Source organism: Oryzias latipes, chromosome 3 (assembly GCF_053564925.1).
Source record: "Oryzias latipes strain Hd-rR chromosome 3, Olatipes_Hd-rR_3.1".
NCBI lineage: Eukaryota > Metazoa > Chordata > Actinopteri > Beloniformes > Adrianichthyidae > Oryzias > Oryzias latipes.
The window spans coordinates 20,156,475-20,173,304 of record NC_136239.1 but is presented as its reverse complement, the minus strand read 5'-3'; the positions used below and the strand labels follow the sequence as shown (position 1 = coordinate 20,173,304).

The window sequence follows — 16,830 nt, the reverse complement described above, 5'->3', positions numbered from 1 at the left end:
GAAGGTGGAGATTTGTGAGCAGCAGTATGGTTTCATGCCCCGTAAGAGCACCACTGATGCCATTTTTGCTTTGAGAATGTTGATGGAAAAGTACAGAGAAGGTCAGAAGGAGCTGCATTGTGTGTTCGTAGATTTAGAGAAGGCGTATGACAGGGTGCCGAGGGAGGAGCTGTGGTACTGTATGAGGTCGTCTGGAGTGGCAGAGAAGTATGTCAGAGTAGTTCAGGACATGTATGAGAGAAGTATGACGGTGGTGAGATGTGCTGTAGGTCAGACAGAGGAGTTCAAGGTGGAGGTGGGACTACACCAAGGATCAGCTTTGAGTCCTTTTTTGTTTGCTATGCTGATGGACAGGCTGACAGACGAGGTAAGACAGGAATCTCCCTGGACAATGATGTTTGCGGATGACATTGTAATTTGCAGTGAGAGTAGAGAGCAGGTGGAGGAACAGCTAGAGAGGTGGAGGTTTGCTCTGGAAAGAAGAGGCATGAAGGTCAGTCGTAGTAAGACAGAATACATGTGTCTGAACGAGAGGGATCAAGGTAGAAGCGTTAGGTTACAGGGGGCTGATGTGAAGAAGGTGCAGGAGTTTAAGTACTTGGGGTCAACAGTTCAGTGTGATGGGGATTGTGGAAAAGAGGTGAAGAGGCGAGTGCAGGCAGGTTGGAGCGGTTGGAGGAAAGTGTCAGGAGTGTTGTGTGACAGAAGAGTGCCAGCAAGACTCAAAGGAAAGGTGTACAAGACAGTGGTGAGACCAGCTCTGCTCTATGGGTTAGAGACGGTAGCAGTGAGACAGAGACAAGAGGCTGAGATGGAGGTAGCGGAGATGAAGATGTTGAGGTTCTCCTTAGGAGTGACCAGGTTAGACAGGATAAGGAACGAGTACATCAGAGGGACGGCTCATGTTGCCTGTGTTAGCGACAAAGTCAGAGAAGCCAGACTGAGATGGTTTGGACATGTTCAGAGGAGGGATAGTGGATATATTGGTAGAAGGATGTTGGAGATGGAGCTGCCTGGCAGGAGGGCAAGAGGACGGCCAAAGAGGAGATACATGGATGTCTTAACAGAGGACATGAAGTTGGCTAATGTTAGGGTAGAAGATGTCCATGATAGAGTGAGGTGGAAAAGGATGATTCGCTGTGGCGACCCCTGATGGGAAAAGCCGAAAGAGAAAGATCTGACAGCTTCCATAGGTTGAAGCCCCACTTTTGAAGAACATTTATCGTCGTTGGTGTCAAACTTCTTATTGTGCAACTATTGACTGCTGAATCTGTGCATTATCTCAGAGTTCAATCCTTCATTGAAAGATTGTTTTTTTCTCAGCAAAGTCACTGGCTCAACTGCATAAAATGTTGTAAGAGGATTGACTTATAACAGCAGCAGCTGCAGGAATAACATTTTTTTCTAAGAAAAAGTAAAAAAAATAAATAATGTTCAATCAATTTTCAGCCCTTAAAAGTTCAACTAAATGACAAGACATGCCGTGTTTCCAGCTGCTGTTAAATTAAAATTTATTTGGTCTCCAATAGGTGAATTTTTCCTTAGGAGGATATTTAAAAATAAGTGTAAATTTCTCTAACATATCCGTACTAAAGCCTTTACGTATGACCTGTCAGAATTGTGTGTTGGCTTTATTTGCTCATGTACTGGCTGGACTGAAACATAGCAGATTGTTTTATTCCATGTTTGTGCATGTGGGATGTTTGAAAGACATTTTTTTATTCAGTGGAGTGAGAATTATATCCATTTATGTATAGTTTATACTTAATAAGCTATTTTAAATAATGAAATACTTTTATAAATAATGAAATACTTTTATAGACAAAGATTGGCCTTTTTTCTGCATTCAGTTTGGACATAGAGAGAGAGAAAGTAATTGCAATGCATATTTGTCCACATACAACGTTGTGAAAACTGTTTGCAGTGGTTTTCAGCTTGATCTCTCCCAGGGGTGCCTTTTGTGCACTGACTCTTTCCTGTAGCTAAATCACGAATGCTGATCTTAACTGAGTCATGTGGCGTTTCCAGCTCTTTGCATGTTTTCTATCTTTTTATGGCATCCCTAATGAGTCCTTGTTGTTCTCATTTAGTGAGCCGACCACTCCTGTTCAGTGTTCTCGCTTGGTGCCTAATGGCTGTTTGTTTGGTGGAGCCCCACAGCTTAAGATATTCATTTTCCTGACAAATAAATATCCTTTACTTGATTTATTTTCTTCTGCTCTTTAATTTCTTTAGAAAGATGATTGAAAAGTTGCTTTTTAAAAATCTCTTGGTTTGCTTCACTTTGTGCTGCCACTTGTAATCAGGTTATTTCCTGATTCAGCTTGTCGGTTCTCAGGAAATTTTTGTGAAATGGAACTTAGCTTTCTTACAAATACATGCTTTTCCTTTAGTCTAATGCAAGTTTTGGCATATTTCCCTCATAATAAAGAAAACTTCTTAAAAGCATTTTTATTGTCAATTGCAACAAGAAATTTGTTATGGATCTCGTTTATTTAAGTGAAAAATTAAAGTCATTAGGTTGGGAAAATCCTGTCTGGAATTGGCCCCTTTCAGCTAAAATGCCTTTTGGGTCTATTTTTATTTCAGATGTTCTTCTTGTGCATTTAAGTTGGGAAGGGTGGCACCAGCTTTGCACCTCACCCAGTGCGGTCTGAGGCTCTGCAAGTCTCAAGATGAGCATTGTATCCTCAGCCATCATTTTGATCTTCCAACTTCTAACCGCAAATGTCACTGACTCAGATGAGCTGTCTTTGATGGTGTCACACAGTGTTTTCATGAGTCAAAAAACATGTACAGTGTGCACTCTTAGTTTCCCCACATGCTTAGAGAATCAATGCAAAAGTTCTTTATATTTAGGTTGCTAATAAAATCTCTAAATGTGTCCACTTTGATGGCAAAACTCTAAAAGGCTGAAGGAAAAAAGAAGACTTGTCAAAATAAATCACTTTTTTAACTAATTTAATTTCTGCACAGATAATGGTACAAGCATCTTTAAATCATAAGAACTCCTTTTCAGAATTAAGTTAAGAGACTATAATTTCTTGGTAAATTATCCTATTTATCATTAATGAATTTCAGTTTTGAATACTTATCTTTGGCTTAAGTGTTACCTATACCAGCAGAAGAGTAACTTCAACAGTTTTATGCATCCAGAATCCAATAACAGATCTGGTTTGGGGATCTGATGTCAAAGCTACAACCTGTTGTGACCCACAGTTTGATGTCAACATTTAAAAACACATCTCTGCACAAAATACATTGGCGTGAAGCTGAGAAGAAAAAAAAACCTTGAGAAATGAGACCTTTTTAATGACATTTAGGAACGCAACACTGGATATGCATGTTTAATGACACCTATGGGCATCATGGACGCTCACAAACATCTGGCCCCAGCTCTCAATTCCGACAGAAAAGAAGAGGAGATTTATGGGAGGAAAAATCGTTTTGATTTTTATGTACATCAAGTTTTCAAAGGTTTGCTGAAATGTATTACCTTTTCATGCACTTTTAATTGCTAAATGTTTTGGTGCAATCATGCAAAAAAGCCAGCACCAGAACTCAGTGCCGTACGGACCACATCAAATATTCCTATCAGGACTTTTTCCACTATAGTTTTTCATATTGTTTTGTCTCCCAGGCGCAGGCTTGGATGTGACATCTGCGTCAGGAGTAATCAAATAAAAAGTTCCCTTTTTTATCAATCTAATAACGCGGCCATAAGGACAGCGACCCGTAGCCACGTGGCCATTATGTATTCAGGTTATGTGGGGTGGCAGAGAGGCGGTGATGTAATTCATATTTGAGTGAAATCCTTTTCGATGGGAAATGTGGGCGTAGAGGAACCTAACACGAGGACTGTCAGCTAAAACAAACACGTCTGCTCCACTGCCTCTGTGTGCATGTCAGAGCTCACAGCGGTCATGACAGGGGAGATGGGCTGGATTGTAGGCCAAGCAGGGGTTATATAAACCAGCTTACTGCACAGGAAGTGCTCCGGAATTAGCTATGCTTAACCCAGCCTGATCCTTGTTTCTTATTAGGGAAGTGTGTGTTTACGTGCGGACAGGACAGTGCTTGTGTGTCACTTTGGTCGTGGCTGGCAGAGGTGGGATTTGCTGTTTAATTCATTGTGCGGTGGGAGTGGTGCTGCGTCACTGTGACACACAGGAAGGGAGCCGTCCCGCTGTGAGCTCGGTTCGAGTCCTAAACCCCATTAAAGCATGATGTCATCCAGCAGCCGGTGCAGAGCAACAAACGCCAGCAGAACTCTGCTGCCACAGACAAAACTCCTGGAGGCTACTATTTCCACCCATTGTGGGGCACTAAATTACTGCAGAACACTCTATGGTTGCAAATTGTGTCATTTAGATCAAGGTGTTTTGGAATCTCTTTAGTCCAATCAGTGGAAGTGGTTCCATGCTTTGCTTTTTTTATGAGAAGTTCATATGAAAACTGGATGTTTTTTTAATGTACAGATTCTGAATGAATCCTGGTTACTGATGGTGCATGCGTAAAAGTGTGCAGCTCATGTAGATATGTTTGTTATGTTTAGATATGTTCCTCTAAGACAGAGGTCTGCAACCTTTAACATTTCGGGTCGATTCCTCATTGATCACAATCCAGTTGGAACCACAAAGTCTATCTTCCCTCTTTAGAAAAATAAAACACTGATTTGTATTTATGTTGATATTATTATTATTATTATTATATTATCATAAATAAACTGTTGTTGCTGTTTTTTTGTTTTTTGCATAAATAAGAAATAGACATAGCTTTTGTCAGATATTCATGTGAACTTCCTTTCAAAATAAAAGACATCCTGTACCATATATAGTATCATCTCATTGCAAAAAGTAGTAGGTAGTGCGATGTCAGCTGGGATTTAAATAAATAAATCAAAACATTTATTTTACCATTTGTGGTTCATCTCAGCCAGAAATGTATAAATCTAACAAACTAAAATTAAATCAGAATAAATCATGGGTAGTCATTGTTCTGTTCTTCAGTTGTTTGTGAATGAGTCGAATAAAGTTTGACTCATCTGTTTTGTTTTGCCTGATGAGCCATATAGTGCTGAAAAATGAGGTACTTTTAAAAATTCTTCAACCAGAGAGCCACAAAGGAAGGGTCAAAGAATGGCTCCAGAGCTTCAGGTTGCAGACCACTGCCCTAAGAGATCTTCATGGTCCACTATGGACCAGGTTCAGAATCTGAATGCACACTCAATATCCATATAAAAGCTCAAAGGGGACAGAGAGCCTCAGTAATAAACCCATAACTGTAAAATGATCTGTTCCTCTGATGTTCATACAGATGCTGTGTTGGTCTTCAGAGATAAAGCCTAAAAGACCCACTCAGATGAAAATTCTGATATAAAGAACATATAAAGAAAATTGCATTTCTGAGTTTGTCTTTATTCAAATTGTGGTGAATCACGAAAAGAACGCAGTGTGAAAAGGTCTAATTTGTGACTTAGAAAATACACTGAGGGGCCACACACTTCCTGGTTTGCTCCACTTTACGCAATGGGAGGGGAAGAGGGGTGGGATTTGCACTGTACTGCTCCCAATTCTAATGAAACACTCCCACTCTGCAGAAACTATGTGTAAGAAAATGACACAGGTTTATTGATTTTAGCTTAAAAAATTGAATAATCCTAATTACGAGATCACTGGGAACGATTTTACAATAGATCAAGAGATGATCAGAGTGGGTTTTTAAAAAGCTCAAAACAAATTTGGAAACTTTGGGGATATTTTTATTTGTATTTTGCTGTTGTTGTCTTTTAGGGAAGTGTTCTGCTGGAAACCAAATCAAAGAGTTAGTGGCTGCGCTGAAAGTGCATGGGGGCTGATGGAATTAGATTTTGTTATTTGTGCTTGTGACTCTCATTTATTAGTCACCTGACTCTTTAATGAGAAGACTTCCTGATTGGGGCAAAGAAAATAGATCTAGAAAGGGCTGTATTAATTTTTTTCCTTTGGAAATAAATACAGTGTAAAACCAATGCACTGCAACAACGAAATCTTAAAAGACTTTTTATTTCCTGTCTTGCAAGAAAAACAATCCTTTTAAAGAAAGATTTTCAATAGTAAAATAATCTTATTTTAAGAAAACATGTCTTTTTTTTTCTTAAATAACCATATTTCTACCCCATTGGTAGATTTTTGTATTTATTTTATTTTTAAAAATTTTCTTTCAAATTTTAAGAAACTCTGATTTATTGCCTGTTTTGCAGTGTAGGAAAGGCATTTTGAATCAAATTTTTTCTTAACCCTGGTGAATCAGAAATTAAAATAGAATTTATTATTGTGGCATTGATAACCAGATTTGTGCTTTCAAAGCACTGAGTCTTGCATGTGATGATGTATTTCTTTGTGCAGAGTGCTGGAGTGCCAAGGTCTTCCGATCATCAATGGTCAGTGTGATCCCTACGCAGCTGTCTCCTTACTCGGTCCTTCCAGGCGAGTTTCTCCACATCTTTTTCTGTCTGTTACATCTTGTAAAAAATTTGTTTGGGATTTTATTTTATTTTTTACTTTGCTGTTTTTTTAATACTTCAGGTCAGAAGCTAAGAAGACCAAAGTGAAGAGGAAAACTAACAATCCCCAGTTTGAGGAGGTTTTTTACTTTGAGGTACTTCACCATTGTCCAGCATGATCCGTCACTGTTTGTTGTTTATATTGCTATGACAACGTTTAACTATAATCATACTTTTTTAGTGTTGTCTGCCATAAAAAATTTTTTTTTTCTTTTCTAACCACTAAAACCCTAAAATTCTGTAGAAATCTTTAGAGGAAAAGTCCCTCTCAGGACACAAGGAGGACCACCATTTATGTGGTCAGCTTGGAAACTTACTGGTGTTTAATTCCAGCCATTAAATAGCTACACACTGGATTGTTTTTGGGGCTCCTCCTTTCAGGGCGGCCTCGTAAACCGTGTCGCTCTGTAGCTCTGAAGTGACATTTTTGTTCTGCTCCTCCCTCTGGCCTCCTCGCTGCCGCACCAACAGACAGCAGGACAAGAGTATGATTGATTCAGACAAACCAAACAGTCTGGCCCATTGATTTGGAAGTGACAAGAACCCGCTTATTTACTCCAAACCAGGACGTTAACCCCCTTCCCTCTCCCTGCACGTACCTAGTTCTTCTGTCCCCCTCAATCCTCTCTTTTTCATGAGTACACACAAATTCTGCAACTTGGTATCAAACATTGAGGCAAAACTACAATTCCAGGTATTTTGCAATGAAAAACTTGTTTCTGTTCAAATATCTAATGACGTGACCGCGTTTTGCAGGTTACGCGGCCATTAAGCTACACAAAGAGGCAGTTTGATGTTGAAGAGGAGGATGTTGACAAACTAGCGCTGAGGTAAGGCTGTTGGATTCCTGCTGCACAACATTATGTCGCCATTTATGCCTCCTTCCTGGTATAACTTTAACACATGATTGGTGGTCAGGGTGGATCTGTGGAACGCCAGCAATCTGAAGTTCGGGGACGAATTCCTGGGAGGCGTGCGCGTCCCTCTGCGGGTCCTGGGCCAAGCTGGTGTGCACGATGCCTGGTAGGAGCAATGGTTGATGGTTATTGATTGGCTTCCTGTTGTACTGATAACAGTTTTTCTGTTCCATTAAATTTAATGTAATTTATATTCAAAAGAATGATTAACCTCAAGCATTCAAAAGCATTTAAAAAATGCAAAACTACACATTTTTAAGTACTTTTTTGAAAGCACAAAGGTAACTGTAAAAATTAGCTTTCGTGAAGGGATTATTATCTGCAGATTATTGGTTGAATATGCTTTAACGGAAAAATCAAGTCTAAGGACAGACTTTATTTTGATGGATTTTTAATGGTGAACAGAGTTCGCTTCATGTTCTGGTTTAACTGAAGTGTTTGCTAATGCTTAGATTTCTTTTTAATGTATGTTTTCTGGGGATGGACCGCTACTGGCAGGTGATGAACTTTAAGTTCAAGTCCTTGTTGAAACCCTGGCACATATGACCTAATAACAGCAAAATAATGAGGCAGCTGTTGCTCAGCTGATCCCTTTTTAGCTTACTGTGTTTTTTGCAGATGCAACGCGCGCCTGTTTGAATTACTATAATGTTTAAAGGGAGAATTTATTTTCTGCCCGTACGACGCTTCATCTGTGGGAACAAACAGCAATGAACACTTGTAAACTGGACTGGACTCTGTCCTCATATCTCCATGCTCTATTAGCAGATCTAATGGGGCAAACACATTCAGATGCACTGGTGGTGATTACTGGCTGGGGAAGTTGTGGAGCAAGACAGAGTGGGAGGCGCCAGAACACTCCTGCAACACTCAATAGACTTTTGCCGTCTCACTGACATTTGATTTCTCTAAACCCTTTAATCGTAGAACAACTATAGTAACTATGGATTTCAGTTTGCAAAAATATTATGAAAATATACCAACATACTAGTGCAAATATGAAACTACTTTTAGGAAAAAGGATATTTACAAAAGAGTAGGTAAATGCAGTAAATCAGAGTAACTGCCCATCTGTGGTTTATGGATATGTTGGTACTGATCAGGGGAGGAGTTTGATTTAACAATGGAAGAGTTGAAAATAATGACTCAGCAAAGTTCAGTTGTAATATAATCTGATAGTCTGGGAAAAGTAAGTGGTTGGTTTTGGGAGTTAAAAATAACTTGCAGAATATCTGCTTTAGTTACAATCGTTTGTCAGGAAGTACAAAATAATTTGGTCCCTGTAGAGTGGATGTGGTTTGTAATTGCTGCAAATAGGATTACTTTATATGATCATTTTCTTAACAATTAAAGGGATTAGGCTGTTTTATTTGTCTGTATTTCTTCAACTATCAGTTTTTTTAATCTGAATCCATCAGTGTGGGATTCCTTTTTTCAGGTACTTTCTGCAGCCCCGGGAGAATGGCGGGAAGTCTGTAAAGGTGGAGGACCTGGGCTCTCTGCGCTTGAACATCGTTTACACCGAGGACCACGTCTTTCCCTCCGAACACTACAACCCCCTCAGAGACCTGCTGCTGGACTCTGCCAACGTGGAGGTTTGTGAAGGAGTTCCTCGGATGTTCAAACGCCAGTCCCACTGTTTTACTCCCTCTTGTCCCAACTCAGCCTGTGTCTGCGTCCACCGCTCATATCCTGGGGGAGGTGTGTCGGGAAAAACAGGAAGCCGCCATTCCGCTTGTCCGTCTCTTTCTCCACTATGGCAAAGTAGTGCCTTTTATCAGCGCCATCGCACACGCTGAAGTCAACCGCACACAGTGAGTGGCTGAGGACTTCAATTAGAGATGATGACATTGTTCCTATTTTTACTGCATAAAAAAATAAAACTTTTCCCTCTTATTTCAGGGATCCAAACACCATTTTCCGGGGAAATTCATTGACTTCCAAATGTATCGACGAAACCATGAAGCTGGCAGGGATGCACTATCTACAAGTCACACTTAAGCCAATCGTAGATGAGGTATGGAAGCGGTTCCCTAACACTCCGTACAGCGTGCACATGTTTTATCCTGTTTGTAACCCTTGTTCCTGCCTGAGGGTTCAGCTGCACATTGACTTATTGTGGTTCAATACCTTATCATAGATCTGCACCGAACACAAACCCTGTGAAATCGATCCTGTCAAGCTCAAAGAGTCAGAGAACTTGGAGACGAACAGGGTAAGAAGCAGGGGCACTTCTCTGTGCGTTCTCCACGTAGTCCACAGCGTGTGACGCCTCCAATCTCCCTCCCCTCCTCAGGAGAACCTCCGCCAGTACGTGGACCGGATCTTCAATGTCATCACCACCTCTGGGGTCCGCTGTCCCACCGTCATGTGTGACATCTTCTTCTCCTTAAGAGAGTCCGCCGCCACTCGTTTCCAAGGTAACCCGCTTCCTGAAAAGCTTACCGGGCACAGCTGGTAACAGGCAAAAGCAAATGAGGAAACAGTGAAGAGCAGGATGTGTGAAAGGGCTGAGGACGCTCTCTTTTTTATACACTGGATTTACTGAAAGGCTTTTTGTCCTCTGTGGGCTGTGTCAAACTCTAAACAACTGAAGCCTCCCATTTACCCCTTATGGTCATCTGTGGAACAATGAAGGTCATTTCTTGTATCAGGGTGCCTCCTGCTGGTTACAGGAAGAAATACTTCCTGTACAGTAAAAAAAAACATTTTTTACTGTATCCCTTGTGCTAGCCTATGACCCCACCCTTACATTGATGTGTTCTCCCTACCATGATAAAGGTGGTAAGATTTCATGTAATCCATGGACACCAGTGAAGATCACAAATTATTGGAAAAAAAAGGTTCAGCGCACTGTCTAGTGGGGTCCAGATGACCCAACTCCCAATGTTAAAGTGCCTAGGATAGCACAAAGGGTATTAAAGCCTCAATGAGTTTTAAATCTCCAAAATGTCATACAAAAAAATGTTTCACTTCTGAGATTTTTTTTAAAATCTAATTAGAAGTTTTTAAAACTGCACTGTGGCATATACATTGCCAAATAAGGCAACAGAGATAAAGAATGAATTGTATTCCCTCCAGTGTGGCTCCACTGGTGTGTGAATGTGTATGAATGATACCGGTGATGGTCAGAGGGGCCGTAGGCGCGAAATGGCAGCCACGCCTCTGTCAGTCTACCATCACCAAGCATGAATGAGGAGTGAATGAATAATGGACACAATGTAAGCGCTTTGAGTGTCTTGAAAAGCGCAGATAAATCCAATCCATTATTATTATTATTATTTTATTTTACTTTCTAGTTGACCAAGACGTCCGATACACAGCAGTCAGCAGTTTCATCTTCCTCCGCTTCTTCGCCCCAGCTATTCTCTCCCCTAACCTGTTCCACCTGCGCCCCCACCATCCAGTGAGTCTGATGTTCAACACATGCACCATACTCAAAACATGCACATGTAGTTACATTCTATATGGTTTAAAAAAAATAAGCCAAAATTTGCACTGCATGTTTTATGAAAAATGTATCATTTTTGATCATGTGTCTTTTATCAGGGATAAGTCAAGACTTAAATTCAGTCTACAAAAAGACTTCCTTTAAAGACCCACTCTGAAAAAAAAATTTTGTTTTGGGTATTTTTAATACGTTCTTTTGGCATTTTTCGGGTGATGAAGGACATATTTAAAGAAAATGTAGCTTAAAATCACATTTCTGACTATTAAAAACATCTACTTGCAGACGACTTGATCCACGTACATCTTTGTTTTCCTCATCGGAGCTGGTATCTGGCTCAAAACTGTACGGCAGGACAGCTCTGATATTGCTCCCCATTTTTGTTGCACCGCTAATGTTAGGTTGGGGTTGTGAAGGGCTGTAAGCTAAAGGGAGAGTGCATAAACAGAGCATCTCAGTAATGAGTAAGGGGAAAGGGTTGCTCCGAACCAACAGATGACTTATTTAGAGATGAATTTTTAAGGAACTACTGTTCTTCTGCAGAAACTAAAGTTTTTTTTTTATTTTGGCTAAAAACAGCATTATTATAATTAGAACACCAATAGGAATGCTTTTAAAATAGATCAAAAGATGATCAGAGTGGTATTTTAACATGATCTCACTGTTACACTATGTAAATAGACTTATTTAAATATAGCTATAGTTTAAATTTATACAAGGTACCATGTGTCATATAATATCATTCTGTTGCAGCATAAGCTACTTGAATTAAGAGTTTATTATTTTAAGCTAAAATGGAAAGTTTTGTTTTATAACAAAAATTGCATAGGTGTGCAACAAATGTTTTTAGTGAATTTTTTTTTTTAGTTTTTTTAGTGCTGTAGTTTCGACTCAGTACTGAATTACAAGATGATCGCATTTAGGATGTTTTGGATTGAGCATGAAATATATGTAAAAACATGCATATGCATTTACCTACATGTACGTGCAGATATGTATTTTTTGCATATTTTCATTTGAAGAGAATCTAGACTGTGTTGTGCAGCAGGAGATAAGAATAGTGTACTAGATTATGCTTTTAACCATCTTTTTCTCTGTGTATTTGTATGCTTTCCTGAAGAATTGCAGAGCACAATGCTGCAAAACACTTCAAACAATTAATCTTAAGCTTCACCAAGTAAAGACTTTGCCCTATATATCCAAATGACCACACTTTATTTATTTTTTTCAGTTTTCAAAGCCTTATAGCCAGAATAGAGGGATGAAAGATGCATGTTGTTGCAGAACCTCAGGCTGCAGACCCCTGCTTTAACCAGTATAGTGGACGACTGATGGTCGACCTGTCTCCTCGTGTTTACAGGATCCTGCTACCTCCCGAACCCTCACCCTCATCTCAAAGACGATCCAGACGCTGGGAAGTCTTGCCAAATCTAAATCTGTGAGTGTTGTAGCTCAATGCTTTTTCTCCTCTCCAAACTAATCATTTGTCTTTGGTACAGTGTTCTATTCATCCACAACATATTGATGTATTTTGTTTTTCTTGTAATCTCTCCAAGGCCAACTTCAAAGAGTCCTACATGGCTTCCTTTTATGACTACTTCAATGAGCAAAAATATGCAGACGCTGTAAAGAATGTGAGTGTTTAGTTTTCCTCTAACCCAATGAATCGGATTCCTGCCTGTCAGATGTGTCACCATACTTGGCCTTTAATAACATATAAATGTGTTACAAACATTTGCATTATACTTTTCCCTGACTAACTCCTGGGTGGGGATCTTTGCAGTTCCTGGACCTGATTTCCACTTCTGGCAAATGGGATCAGAAGAGCATTGAAACGCCAATCATGCTCAAAGAGGGGTAAGGAACCAGCATCCCAACAACCCTTCATTAGTAGAAAGAACTAAGCAAAAATCATGTCTTTGTGGTTTTTGGTCCATTCGATTCTAACTTGTTTAAGTTATTTCAGCGTCTGTTGTAGTGGAGGACGTTATCATTTGCATTATTTATGTACAGAAAGGGTTGACTTGGACAACTCTGATACTTAAAGGTAGGTACAGTGGGAATTTGCACCTCAGCACGTGGAGATGGGTGTGCTCTTCTAAAAGCTGTCACTTAACCAGCCAAGTCTGCAGTCCATTTCTGCATCTATGAATACCAGTTTTACTCAGAACAGGATTTAACCCTTTAGCTCCCTTGGTTGACTACCAAAACTCTTCAACCGTTTATGCACCTAATTTCAGCGGATTCTGTCGCAGAGAAAAGCAGTGCTGTTATAAAACACTGTAGGTCAGTAATATGTTCCATATCGGGGCAAAGCCGATAATTAAAGCAGCTTTTCTCTGCGTCAGAATCAGTTAATTCACATTAATTGCATAAACAGTTGAAGAGTTTGTCAAAGAGCGTGTTATTTAGGTGTCGTCTGGGACATCCCCATTGTTAATATGTGTCAACCATACTCAGGGTGAGGAATTACCAGCAAGGGAGGAGTGGAGTCCCTTCCTCTTTGCATCTGGAGGGTCTTCTTACTGCTTTCCTTTGAGTTTTTTTTTTTAATGAGTAAAATCCTTTCTGTTTATGGAGAAACTGTGTCCCTCTGTCAGCAACGTCATTCTGGATGAACCCAAAAAGTGTCCGAGAGGGGACTGTTGCACACAGATTTTCATTCAACTCTGCACCAAAAAGGAGCCCAACTTTAGCTTTTATAGTTGTGCCGGTGACCTTGAAAAATGCGGCCGTTAGTGCGATGGGGTCACAATCCACGCTGTAAGGAGAAGCTTCCATAAGAAGCTAGCTTCACTCATCAACCTCCCCACCCTCTTTTGTTTCTGCTACCGGGCATAGGAGTTTAAAGGTCACTATAAAGAGGGTTGATGCTAAGGGGTCTAAAGGCACGAAGGGCAGGTAAGAGCTTCTCCATATAAAAGTATACAAACCCCACCCCCCTCTGTGATCACCCTCCCGTGTTTTTACGTTGACCACCCCATTCCCACCTTGGAAAGCCAAACGTCATCCACCACTGTAGACGCCGCTGCACTTTACTTTAGACTCTACTCTCACCTTTAAAGAAAAAAGTGCTGCTACATCCTTGGATGATTAGGTCTGTCAATGTGTTACCGTATTCTTACTGTGTGAAGTAAAGTGTTAGCTTCAAGCCTGCTTACCTAGAAAGAGTTACCGTTGCTAATGGCCTGTTTTGTTACTCACCTTGCGAGACACGCAAACGCAGGAGTTGATTCCTCTACGAGTATTCCTGAGCCGCCCCCATCCTGACTCTGTATACACTTTATAGTCATGAAATGTGAAACCGGAGCTCTGTGGCGATGGTGAAAAGACAAAAATGTACCTATGGGAGAGTTTTGGTGCTTACAAAACAGGGGCCAAATGCATAAAACTTTGAAGTAATAACTAAGAACATCACTTTATGCTTTATTTTTGCAATGCACACAAATTATGCTTTCTTATTTGTAATTCTCTCTTGTTGAGACACCTTAAGGTTTGTGTGCAGAACAGATTTTTTTTAAATGAGGCCTTCTCAGTCATTTACATATTATAATCCCACTCTAATCATCTATTAATCGATTTTAGCGGTCTTTTAATTATGATTATGCTGTTTTCAGGCAAAATGGGGAAAAATTGTGCCGTTTTCTTGGACATTGTTTCTGCAGTAGTTCATTAACTCCGTAGACCAGAGCAACCCTGACCTCTTTCTCCTCCCTGTTGCTGAGAGCTCTCTGTTTACACACTCTCCCACTCTCCCTCACGAACCCCTAACATAACATTACCGGTAAAACAAAAGTTGTGCAATATATTGGAGCTCTTCCACTGTACAGAGAAAGAAAACAAAGACGTACATGGATCTATTTGTCTATAAGGGTATGCCTTAGAATGGAGCAGAGCAGAGAGCTTGTAGTCTGCCAGACGTATTTTCTACGTCACAAGTGCAATCTTTTTCAAACATTTTCTGGTCTGCTCCTGATTCAAATTCAAATTTTTTTTTTATTATATAGCACCTTTCATGTACAAAACAGCTCAAGGTGCTGTACATAAAAATAAAAAAAGAATGCAGAAAGAAAAACAACTGTTTTTATTTACTGCGATAGATAAATGTGAAACCAGTCTGGCACCTTTTTTCTCTCTCCCTTCTTTTGCGCTTTCACTGTATCATATCGGCCTGAAGCATCTCCAAAACTATTTAAAAAGACCCATGTGGGTCAGATTGTGACGAGATATAAAGAACTTAAAATATTTTGTATGCATCAGTCCTATATGCATTTGGCCGCCTGCCATTTGTGTTCATGTTATCACCCTAAATCTCTAAAACAAAGGACATCCTGCTGTTTACTCTTCCTTCAAAGACCCTACCAGTGGTTTTACATGTTTACATGAGCCGTGTTTACATTATACTTTTGCCTAACTATGTCTATAACATTAAAATGTTCTCATTGGCCAATTAAAATGGCTTTTGCACAGCTACTTATCTTCTATTCTGAAGCACTCAGATAATAAAAGGTATTTGATCAGTTCAACAAGATAAACATAAGCAAGATAGCAAGAAGTTTGCCAAATAGTAGGACTCAAATATAAAGCTTTGCGGGTTTTTTTTAAATGATCAGTCAAAAATTAATTCTGGAAAAACTGATTTATGGACAAAAATGAAATTCAGGGTTATGCTTTCTTCAACAATCTGTTATTTACTTATAAAACTTCACATTCATTGTTTGTTGTGACGCTAAAAAAGTCACCTTAATAATTGAATGTGACAAAAATGTAAACAAAAATGGAAAATCACTGGTATGTTTGCGCTTTTTCCTCACCTGATTTATTTTTTTCTCTCATAAACTGATGAGTCTATGAGTGCTGTACTGACACCTACAGTTACAGCAGTGGTTGCTGTATGCTAGCATGTGTATGGACTGATAAACCAAAGATATTCATAGCATAGGGCTCTTTTCAAGGATATTTTGTATGCTTAACTTATGTAGTGCTTCCCTACATTCACGCTCTGCACTCTTTGAGCACTGCAGATAGACATAAGGGAGCCGGATGAGGGAAAGTTCAGTCCCACATTTACAGTTTTTTATGGAAACAAGTTTGTGCTTCCTGTTTCGTCGTAGGTTTATGATTAAGCGAGCTCAAGGAAGGAAACGGTTTGGAATGAAAAACTTCAAGAAGAGATGGTTCCGCCTCACCAATCATGAGTTCACCTACCACAAAACCAAAGGTGAGGGAGGTGTGCAGCGTTAATGGATCAGCTAACGGGTATCTCTGATGATGTTGTATTTTCTCAATGTATGTGTTGAACAATAAGAATATGTTTGGAAAAAAGAAGAAAATTGGTAAACCTTTACGCAGTTTAGCTTTCTTTGCATCTGCAAACTTGAACTGTTCTTGCAGTGACAAAAAAAGAGAAGGGTTTGCAGTTTGATCTCATTTTTTCTGTTGCTTACATGATGCACAAAAAAGCTAGAAAACATCCTAAAAAGCATTTTACTTAAATTGGTTTACAAAAGCAAAATATTTCATATCACAAAAATTGTTTCAGTCCAACCCGTCCAATTTACTAAGTTATTAAGTGAGCTATAACAACAAATCTCTTTTTTTTGTCCAAGGCATGCATTTGATCAGTAATAATTAAACTACAACCCTATATATTGATGTTGCTAGTGTCATACTTTACTCTCAATCTAGTTATAATTTTAAAGAATTCTCCAGATGTACTTGTTTTCTGCTCCTTACCTGTAATACCTGTCACATCCAGGTGAGGGAGCTCTCTGCAGCATTCCTATAGAAAACATCCTGGCTGTGGAGCGGCTGGAAGAGGAGTCTTTCAAAATGAAAAACGTGAGTACCTTCTGGGCCAGAAGATCTCCCAAAAGCATGCACATGTCTCTCTGACTTGTCGTTTTCTTCTCCGTGCTCCA

The 16,830-nt window shown here is 39.7% G+C and overlaps 1 protein-coding gene across 4 annotated transcripts in view; it reads left to right on the top strand.

Annotated features, from left to right (window-relative positions):
• Positions 1–16,830, top strand: part of rasa3 (RAS p21 protein activator 3) — a 48,578-nt gene that overhangs the window by 27,254 nt on the left and 4,494 nt on the right. The window contains exons 6-21 of one of the 4 annotated variants that reach the window (XM_023953392.2): positions 6,387–6,467; positions 6,567–6,639; positions 7,301–7,374; positions 7,463–7,567; positions 8,900–9,056; positions 9,127–9,275; positions 9,364–9,478; positions 9,602–9,676; positions 9,758–9,881; positions 10,761–10,867; positions 12,270–12,347; positions 12,466–12,543; positions 12,693–12,766; positions 13,751–13,810; positions 16,024–16,130; positions 16,668–16,750. In XM_023953392.2, coding sequence (XP_023809160.1) covers positions 6,387–6,467; positions 6,567–6,639; positions 7,301–7,374; positions 7,463–7,567; positions 8,900–9,056; positions 9,127–9,275; positions 9,364–9,478; positions 9,602–9,676; positions 9,758–9,881; positions 10,761–10,867; positions 12,270–12,347; positions 12,466–12,543; positions 12,693–12,766; positions 13,751–13,810; positions 16,024–16,130; positions 16,668–16,750 — 1,540 coding nt within the window. Of the gene's footprint in view, positions 1–6,386; positions 6,468–6,566; positions 6,640–7,300; positions 7,375–7,462; positions 7,568–8,899; positions 9,057–9,126; positions 9,276–9,363; positions 9,479–9,601; positions 9,677–9,757; positions 9,882–10,760; positions 10,868–12,269; positions 12,348–12,465; positions 12,544–12,692; positions 12,767–13,750; positions 13,811–16,023; positions 16,140–16,667; positions 16,751–16,830 lie in introns of all 4 variants that reach the window. The other 3 variants (XM_078945123.1, XM_011490324.4, XM_078945124.1) reach the window with 3 other exon arrangements.